General features: G+C 37.3%; 1 protein-coding gene across 1 annotated transcript; it reads right to left on the reverse strand.

Annotated features, from left to right (window-relative positions):
* Positions 1 to 6375: 6375 nt before the first annotated feature.
* On the reverse strand, positions 6376 to 7847 carry LOC107703133 (apelin receptor A-like). The gene is made up of 2 exons (XM_016505664.1): positions 7830 to 7847; positions 6376 to 7788 (listed from the first exon to the last, which is right to left on the reverse strand). Exons 1-2 carry the CDS (start codon positions 7845 to 7847, stop codon positions 6919 to 6921), a joined length of 888 nt encoding a protein of 295 aa, XP_016361150.1. The 3' UTR covers positions 6376 to 6918.
* Positions 7848 to 11081: the final 3234 nt, after the last annotated feature.

Here is an 11081-nt window from a genome sequence, read left to right on the forward strand (position 1 = left end):
CCATTTTATGGCTGATGTGTTTTAATTAATAAGATAATAAACCACAAACTACGAACGTTTTAAGGTAGTTTGAGGGGAAATCCATAGGCTATTTATTTGTGTTAAACGCGAGTAAAACATATCCTTATTTATTTTGTTAATAAAAGTTCAAAGTTTAATGTTTTTTGTTGTTGTTGTTTTTTCGATTAATAATAATGAGCCAAAAAGTCAAAAGAATGACAGATGCCACAGACTTTTTTTTTTTTGGAGGAGTAGGCCTATGGGTGGAATTTCCACATTATTTTTAACTTTATTCTTAAAATATTATGACATTAATTGTATTTATTTAGTTATTTTTAAACATGGCACAAAAATGCTGCCGGGGTGCTGCAGCACCCTCAGCACCCCTACTTCCCGCGGTAATGCTTGTCTCCTCCATTACTATGAATATCACTCATCCAAATAACCATTTCTTCAATTGCAAGATTTGTCTGAATAGCTGCAGTGGGCACTCAAAATAAAACTTTTAGAAATGAAAAGCAGTCTCACCCTGAGAATTGTCATAAAGCAGGTTTGACCCCTTAGACTTGCCATACAAGCTTAGGCAATAAACAGCATCTGCAGCTGGAGCCAAATATGAATTCATGAATGAAAGATTAGACACCTGTGTAAAGAGAGAGTGCATGTTTCTGACTTGAATGTAACTTCTTATATCATCTGTTAAAAACAGGTTTAATAAACATCCTGTGTCACACAACACTGCAAACTCACACGCAAGATTTTTTCAAATGCTCAAGTCATATATTCCCTGAATCAAATTTTCAGGACATAAACATAAACACTACGAAATAGCTGTAAAACTATCAAATTTCAGGCTTTGGTAGATTGTTTCTAACAGTTTAACGCAAAGAAAGATTCACTGGCTGACTACACTGAAAAAACATTTCACTCAGAAACTGTTAGAATTTTTTATTTTTTTATTTTTTATTTTTTTACAGTGTAGACATGTTGTACATGAGCCAGCAAATGATTCAGCATTTGAACCATTTTGTATTTTTTGTTGTTGTAAAGATTTTCTCATCTGGTCTTTTGGCAAAGCTGTTTAAAATAACATCTTCTAATAAAAATATTAACAATAATAATTCAATTCAATAATAATAATTCAGTTAAAATGTTCATATTTTAAGGATCTGAAATTGGCTTTAGTAGTAGTAGATGGGCACACTGTAAAACCACTAATCCTAGACATATATACTCTTTGTGAATAACTTCTCTTTAGTGAAATGTTTATCCTTAGGCTAATGCTTTCTTTTTTTCTCCCAGAGCTCATTACTGCCTAAACAGAGGAGGAGGAGAAATCACATTAAACTTCAAAAGAGCCCAAACCACAGGGGTGAACAAAGAGGAGATGAGGGAAAAGTGGGTAAAAAGTTTCACAAGAGTTTCAAGGTATAAACAGAGATTATGAAATCATGAATAATGGAATATACAATAGCAGACAAGTGGGTTTCAGAATAGAAAGAAGTTTACATTTTATGAGAACACATCACAACAGGGAGGCAGTAAGGATGATTTTTTGACTAAACGCAAATAATGAACCTGCGATATCAAAAAGACTGAAGTAAGACCCATCTGGTTTAGTTTAGAGAGACTTGATCTGATGCCAAACGTCATATGTGATTTATCTGGGAAAACCACTATAGAAATTCCCAGTGTAGACATCACTCTCATCTGTCACATAGACAGTTGTGTAATTCTCACACGCAAGGCAAACCCAGGAGCTAATGTGTTACACATTCTCAGCGAGCTCTGCGCTCCATCACACAGTAACGGGAGACACTAGACTCTCCTGGCATTGTTTTTTCACTCATGAGGATGTTCTCCTGTGTGACTATGTGTCCTTTAGCAAAGCTCTGCTCAAAGATGGCCTCTGTGTTTTGATAGATGAGAGGCTCCATTGTCAAGTCTGGTGTTCAGCTAGGCCAGACACTTTGCGTTATTGACTTCACACTCACTGTCTGCGTTCTGTATGTGAGTGTGTGCGGGTACATGATGAGAACAGTTGGTGTCTGTCTGTCCTTAAAACTGGAAGAGAACTCAGTATGACAGCAGCATTAGGCCTGACAATAAAACACAAATGTTTATAGAATTATACATGTGAAAAATGTCATTTGGATTTTTTTTTTTTTGCCATGTTCTCCTGTAGTGGTTACCTAGCAATAGGGGTAAGCAGATGCAGCTTTCATGGTTCTGAATCAAAAAAGGCCAGTGGGATCCAGTGGAGCAAGTGGAGGCAATAGTATAATTCTGCAATACCAGAGGCTGCAGTTTCAGGAACCTATTTCTAGGACCCTAATTTTTTTGTGACAGTGACGCCTAGGCAACTCTTTTACTCCAACTCAAGAAGAGTTCATTTAAAACTGATACAAACAAAAATGATTCAGTTTTTTTATTATTATTATTATTATTTTTATTATCCTTCAACATTATTTTTTAACGTAAGCGCAAGCATGGCCTTTTTAAACATTTCAGCCGCTTCCATTTTTAGCTGTGCAAAAACAGTTCATACTGCTGCTTGATGTTGCAAACTGGTATTTGTTATCATATTATTTACTAATTTATTTATTATCGTAATCATAAACATGCTACTTTGCTGCACAAACACTTTGACCATTTACTGCACTTTGTCAAGCGGGCCACACACCAGACTGCTAATGAAGCAGAAACCCGGACCTTGGGGACTTGTGAACATGTCTGGAGGTCGCACACAATCAATAAACAGAAAATTGAAACAAATTAGTTAAAATCTTTAAGAGGGTTACCAACGGTTAGAGTTAGGGCTTGGCTAGGAGAATATGTCAATTAAATTTAGACAATTAAACCAGCAAATCATTCCTAATATTACAAATACAGAACTGAATATCAAGTGCCATAAAATAGTATAAACTGCTAGTACATGCAAAAAAAAATTCAGGTCCTAGAAATGCAGTCCTAAAATGTGGTCCTGAAACTGCAGTCTCCAGTATTGCAGGATCATGGTGTAGGGGGGAGCAATACAAATCTGGTTTGGACCAAACAATAATAAGTGTGAAAGCAATTTAAAGTGACAAGTGGGAAATATAAAGCCATAAGAAATAAAGTTGCAAATGTGAGATATAAAGTTTTTTTTTTTTTTTTTTACTATGAAGCAAAAATCGTTCCATAGTTTGATACAACATGGAGGAAACATTTTAATATAAAACATATTGACACAACTAAATATATTGACCTTGCATTGCAGTACTTCATTCAGTTAACATCTTTTTTTTTTTTCCAGGAATGAGAATATGGTCAGATAGAGTGCACCCAAGCCTCCTGAGGTCTGTCCATTGCGGTGCATTTTGACATTTGTTCAGTTTGAGTTTGAAGGCATGACACAGATTGCCCAAGTGACTGCAAAAGCCAGTGAGGAAACACACCTGTCGAGGACTGGGTATATTAGCGAGGGTGAGTAGTGATGACAGAGGGTATGCACTTCTGCTCTTTATTATGAAGGTTAGCAGCTGGGACACATACATGCATGTATATCATAAATGGTTTCCATAGTTTGATACAACATGGAGGAAACATTTTAATATAAAACATATTGACACAACTAAATATATTGACCTTGCATTGCAGTACTTCATTCAGTTAACATCTTTTTTTTTTTTCCAGGAATGAGAATATGGTCAGATAGAGTGCACCCAAGCCTCCTGAGGTCTGTCCATTGCGGTGCATTTTGACATTTGTTCAGTTTGAGTTTGAAGGCATGACACAGATTGCCCAAGTGACTGCAAAAGCCAGTGAGGAAACACACCTGTCGAGGACTGGGTATATTAGCGAGGGTGAGTAGTGATGACAGAGGGTATGCACTTCTGCTCTTTATTATGAAGGTTAGCAGCTGGGACACATACATGCATGTATATCATAATCTTACTTTGTGACAAGGTTAATGGTTTTAAACAGCCCTGGCTACACACTCAAGCACTATAGTAGCGCAGCACCTGCTGCTGTTTTCACAGAGAGGCTATTTGAATTTAATTGTATTTCTGTATTTGAAAATCTGACTGAAAGGCCACTGCAAAATCATCAAAATGTTCAGCATGAGATTTTTCTCAGGTCCACATGTTCAAATCACCTATTATTCTATGGGAAAAATGATAATTCACTGGTTTATCTTACAGTCTCTATGGGCAGAAGCATGAGACTTATTTCCCCTTGGACCTAATTAATGAAGTAAATGTGCAGTTGGGGTGGTGAATGGGTGCCGGAAGATTTGTCAAAGGAGTGAAGAAAAGTGTGTTGTGATTAGCTTTTAATTTGAAACGCCTTTTGGAAGGCTTGGTTTGATATGCTTTCCACAAAGGCCCTGAAACATGAGATTCCCATTAGATCTGATTGTAACTGAGAACCTTTAACACATAATCCTTTACATTCAACATAAAATTCACATACATTTTATATAGGCGTATTTACCACATCACGTGATGTTCTTTTTCTCTACTTTCTTATGCATATCAGTTTTGCTAAAGCTTGTGTAAAACTCGGTATTGTGGACTTCAAATATTGTTTGTTCTTAAGATAAATTGCTTTGATGCTCCTCATTTTTAAATCACTGTGGATAAAAGCATTGATTACATGTAAATATACTTGATTCAATCTGCATTTACTTTATACTATTACAATTACAGTAAAGTGTCACAGAAATGTGAATTAGCTGCTTAGCATTTTGTGCATTTGTGAAAAACGAGCACATTGGGCTTTTACGGTTTGCTATGTTTTTTTTTTTTAGATGACATCACTGGTCCGGTTTATCCAGATAATGAGATTACCTCATCATATCTCTCTTCCAGACAGTGTGTATATCAGACAGTCTGCCAAAAACAATCTGCCGATATTTATCATGGGAACTCTTTAGCCAGTGCTCAAGTTCTTCATTTTCTGTTACTCTGTCCGTTTATTCGTTTCTCTGCTCACTTTGATCTGAAAGTGTCTGGATCCTATTGGTCATGTCAGTTCTGTTGTTACTGGTTGATGTCCTTGTATGTGTGTGTGTGTCGCGTCCCTTTCCCCCTTCTTTTAACGGTCATCTTTTCAAAAATAATTTTTAACTTGCCCCAAATTGGCTTCAAACAGATATGTGCCCATCGTGTTTCATTCTTTTGGAGTCATAGGGGCCTCACAATGTCACTATTAATTAGACCATACGTTATGTGTATGTTCCAGTGCTGTAAGACTGGTCTTTAATGGGCGGATCACCCCACCCTTTACATTGATTTCTCTTATTTTATTTCAAGATATATATATTTTTTATTTAAATATTTGAAACTCACAACACTGTTCACCAAACATTTTAGTCCATCTACAACCCTGGATTCCAGAGGTACTTTTTTGAGTTTTATGCGTTTTTGTTGTTTTGACACATTCAAACATACTCACACAAGAATTAATTTAGATACAGTGCTATCAATGTACTGCAGCCCTACATCCTTTTGTGAAAAAGATGTACACTTTAGCATACTTTTAATAAATGATATATTAATTACATATTAATATATTAATTTTCAATGTAATGTCAAATAACAACATACAGTTATATTATAATCAAGCACTTTACATGTGCATCAGTTAGTCAACATATAAAAATAAGTGTACTTTAAAGCAAAACAAAATAATATTAATAAAACACAATGATTTAAAATGTACTTTAAAATAAAACCTTTAGTTTGACATTTTTATAAAGTATGGTTTTTAAAAAATGCACTCAAGTGTGTTATGAAACACAGTCATGAAAGTGTACTTCCTTTAGGTGCACCTAAATGGCCTTTGATCCATTAATATTATATTATTTTCAAGTACATTTTTTTGTTAAATACACTTTTAAGATTTGAAGTACACTACAATTGCACATTCAATACAATTAAACATACTTCTTTTTCACAAGTGGTTTGGAAAATGGATGGATGGACTATTAATGTTAACTCCCTTTAAACTGTATTGCACACACCAATGCATACCCATAATCATGTGTAATGACGCGAAGACGGTATTGTATTTAAGGAACATATTTAATACAGTAGCAGTAGTTAGTTACAGAAATTTCAAAAATATAACATAATTTCATGAATATATACCTATTCACACCCCCAAATGTGTTCCCTTCCTCCACTTGTCTTCCTTTTTTCCCAGAGACATTTGTCACCAGCCATCTGTCTGTCTGCCCACCCCTCCAAACCCTGACTCTCTGTCTGCACTTTAAACTATCTAATCAAGCAGCATCACCTTTGCACTAGAACACTCTCTCTCTCACACACACACACTGATTCGCTCATCAAAAAACACACACATTCACATCAGGGAGTTTAACGAAAATTATAATTTTTATATCTCCTTTTAACAAGTGCTACAAATACTGAATGTGAACATGTCTGAACATTGCAACTTAGCAGAAAGAAATAGTATGAAAATACTGTACAATTTGCATCTCTACACCAGTGTATATAGGCTTCAACACAATCACACACTCTTACAGCAGCACAAGCAAGTTCATCCTCAGTGCAGCATCACTGTGCTCACTTTGAATGTTTTTCGAGAAAACTGGCCTCCTGTTTGCTTGAATAGTTCTGCGTGTGCGTGTTTTGAGCGAGTCAAAGTCGACGAATAGATGTCAACGAACATGAATTCACACATGCAGACACACAAAGTCACATCATTCCAGCAATCCATCCATGAATACAGTAGAGTACACCAAACTATGAGTGTTATTTACCAACATAGAGAAATATTTTCTCCAAAGTCCATAAGTTCACCACATCAGAACGGACCAGCCGTCAATTATAGATTTCCACCTTTTTAACCCCTCAACCCAATGTTTTTTTTCTTCAACTTCATGATTTCTGTTCTTCTCATTTCGTTCCCTCACACTTTGGTGGCCAGCGACTGCACCTCCGACTTTTGAGTCTGGGCACTGAGGGTTGAAGACATGGAGCTCATGTGCCCATGCATGGCCTTCTTCAGATTCAGCAGACACAGGCACTGCGAGCGGAAGCGCAGGTCAAAGAAGGCATAGAGGAACGGGTTGAGGCAGCTGTTGACGTACGCCAGGCATGTGGCATACGGATGAGCCAGAAGCAGAAAGTTTAGGAAGCCGCACGAGGTGGGTGCCAGGTCTAGGTATGACAGCGCATCCATGCTCTTCAGCACATGAAAAGGCGTCCAGCAGAATGCAAAAACCACCACCAAGGTAGTGATGATCTTCAGGAGACGACGCTTCTTCTGGTCTTCCTTGCGCAGGTGGCTGAAATGCCGGGTGACCGTGCAGCCGATGAAGCAGTAGCAGACGGTCATGGCCAAGAAAGGCAGAAGAAAACCAAGAGCGGAGGACGAAAGGCTTAGACCTGCAATCCAAAGGGATTCGTGATGCTGATTGAGAGTGACCAGACTGAAGTCCATCGCACAGGTGGTGCGGTTGTTCCCGGCGTCATTCACTGTAGTGCGGAACAGGAGAGTTGGCACGGCCAGCAGGCACGAGAGGAACCAGATGGCACCCAGCGACGCCAGCATGGTGGCCCGGGACCGGAGCCGCCCGCTGGACAGAGAGTGGACGATGGCAAGGTAGCGGTCAAAACTCAGACAGGTCAGGCAGAAAACGCTTGCGTACATGTTTACTAGCACCACATAGCTGCTGATCTTGCAGAGAGCCACGCCGAACGGCCAGTGGTAACCCAGCGCGGTGTACACAGCCCACAGCGGCAGCGTGATGACGAACGTCAGGTCCGCGAGGCGCGTCTGTAGAAGTGCCCTGTCTTTTTAAACTCCAGACTTCTCACCCCTCCCATTGGACCCATATATCCCATATATCGTCTCCAGCCAGCCCCCCCACACACACACACTCCCACCCACCACGGCACCCCCCTCCACCCTTGGGCCACGCAGTCGGCAGGAGCGAGTGTCAACAAAGTGAGCTTAACCCTTGTTTTTCTTCTTAATGAAAAAGTAATGGCCCGCTCGTCTTTCAAGTTAGATTTAACTTAAATTGTCTGACAAAAAAATTTTTTTTACGTCACGTCTCATTTATGGAACTTTTTAAATAAAAAATGAGAAGAAACAACGCAGAGTTGCAGTCGCAGAATTTAAATGGATGTTAACTTTTCCACATAGTAAACATTTGTTCATTCACGTCAAGCATACTTAAACATCCTGGCCAAATAAATAATTTAAAAATAAATAGGCTACATTTATTTTTCAGTAGGCTAGCATATTTTGTTTCTAAAATATGCTTAGGTTTAATTGCTTCCTGAAAGTTTTATGTAAAACTTCGTTGTACTTTTTCGAAACATTTGAATTTAATTACTAATGAAGAATAAAATTGAGAGGACTTATTAAATCGAGTGAGACAGAAATTATTGCGAGTTAAATGAATGGAAATAAAGATGCTATAATAATGAAAAGATGTGTTATAGTAAAGCAGCCCTAAAAGTTTTTGAGTTCAAAGCCTCATTTTGGAAAAAATGCGTGTAAAATAATTTAACTGCACTGACAATGTGTGTATTCTTATACCTGAACTAGCCTTCTGTTTTTCTTTATTTATTTATATTATTTTTTATGAATCACACTGTAAGTGTTAATCTTTTTATTAATTATTGCTTAAATTGGACGGTACCTGACTGTATGGCACAAATTAAACTTAATTAAATTAAACATGCAACTAAACATGCCTAAACAGGTTTCAGACAGGTTCCCAGTGAAACCAGAGCCTGGGACCAAATGATAATGTAAAAGAGGCATTGCTCTGTGATTTCCTCTCACTCAAACATTACATGAAGGTGACATTCATTCACTTCAAACACTCTGCGTCCACTGCAACACATCACTGCAGCCTCTTTAATATGAAGAAGAGATTTACATGCCCATTCAAACTCTTAACGAGAAACATAAACAGACCTGTTTCGTTCTAAATGTTGTTACATTATATTATACTTAATACAAAATTGATGAACATATTCCATGAAACTAAATTAATTAATCTATTAAATTGATATCTATTCACATATGTAATGTGGCGAACTACTGAGAAAATGACTGATTTATGCATTAAAAAAGTTTTACCCTCGTCCCTTTACCCTTTAAACAGAGCTCCTCGGATGAATCGTAAAATCCAATTAATTCAGCGAGTCTAATAAAAAAACAAAACAAAAAAAAATACATAAGCGCTCAGTGAGTGACTTTAGTGATTAGATCACATGTCAGCAAAGGATTTGGATATGTGTGAATTTAATTCTCTTTCTTGCATTTATTTGCATGGTAATAGCAGACACAAACTCGCAAAATAAACAAAAAACAAAAGGAAACGACGCATTTGACATTAACGAGTTTCTTAAGGACGCGCTGTTCACGCGTTACACCCAATGTGCAGCACCTGAAAAAAAGGCAGTTAAAGCGAAATAGCTTAGGCTGAATAGGGAGCAATTCACATTCAAAACAAACAGGAAAACTATAGGCTACACCTAATTTATACATCTGAGATGCTCTACAGACGAAGTTCTCATGAGCTCTCTGTTAAATCGGTTTTCATAAATATCTTCATCACTGTTTACACATACAAATCTTGTTTCACACACTGAACTCCATAAATTAATGTGCAATCACATTTAGGGGGATCAGTGTGTAAATCCATTAATCAAAACCTATCAGAGTGTCACTCTCCACAACACTGATGAGATCATCTGCAGATCTTCTCAGTCACTTAATGAGCCAGTGTCTTCTACTCAAGTGCTACAGGATTGTAACCATTTTGAAGGAATAATATGAATTATAGCTTATATAACACTGACAGTGTGAAGTAAATGTGTGACTGAGGACTAATGTAAAGACAACAGAGGCATGTAATGCACCTCTGACCAATTTGTTTAAATGCATCAGATTAGATAAAAAATGTGTGAATAGTGCCACTTATGGCAAAGCATACATTTGAATAAATGGATGTTCACTTTTTATTCTGAGGATACTGTCTGCACATGCCCATGAGAATGAAATCTTGTGGCATCAGTTTTGGCATCACAGCTTTCTAGAACACTGCATCTGTGGTATGATCTTTATTTTTTCGGTTCGTAAACATCTTTAGATTTAGATTTAGTACTGACTTTGAATAATACTAACCAAAATCTTTCAGGTGGTCTTGGTTATTAGAAATAAATGAATGTTGATATATCAAACAGACTGACACACATAGAGTTGTTTTACATACACTCTTAAAATAAAGGTTCAGATAAATAAATAAATAATAAAATAAAATATAATAAAATAATTTTTTTTGGAATTGATGGTTCCAGGAAGAACCTTTAACATCTAGGGAAGATTTCCACAGCACAAAATATTCTTTATAGTGAATAGAACATTGTTTTTTTAGATTATTAAAATGTTCTTCAGTTGTTAAGAACTGTTTCAAATTGGCTCTTCTATGGCATCACTGCAAAACTGCCTTTTGCAACCTTTATTTTTTAAATTATATACTAAAAATGCTCATCATATGTTACTAAATCAGATTCCTCATGGGAAGTGTTTTGAATATTCCTCAAAGCACCTGTTAAATGATTAATTCACTGGCTCACTGAAAAAGTACTTTAAAGGCAAGCTATAATAAGCAAAGTCATGGTTCATATTTTGGCATTATTACTCACGCCATTTATATTTGTTGGAATATTACTTGTAGTCATAAATTATCGTATGAATTTGAAGTTTGCATAAAGTCAGTGACGAGCTCCTGCTGTGCACATGAGGCGACTAGGTTGCTCTTCATGCCCCCGTAATCCTTTGCCCTGCCCCAGTCTGCCCCTCACCCCTTCCTCTGCATGTTGTTTTTGTTGGACCTCAGTGCTTCATATCGGGAGAAACTAAAACACTCCACACACACACACCCACAGCAGACAGCCTGGCAAAAACAACAGACAGTTTCCTGCTTAAATCAAGCTGGCAGGCCCTCAGATCAGACTGCGCCCTCTAGTGGATTTCTAAAAAGACAACACACACACACACACACACACACACACACACACACACACACACACACACACACACACACA

Source organism: Sinocyclocheilus anshuiensis, unplaced genomic scaffold (genome assembly GCF_001515605.1).
Source record: "Sinocyclocheilus anshuiensis isolate Anshui unplaced genomic scaffold, SAMN03320099.WGS_v1.1 scaffold794, whole genome shotgun sequence".
Lineage (NCBI taxonomy): Eukaryota > Metazoa > Chordata > Actinopteri > Cypriniformes > Cyprinidae > Sinocyclocheilus > Sinocyclocheilus anshuiensis.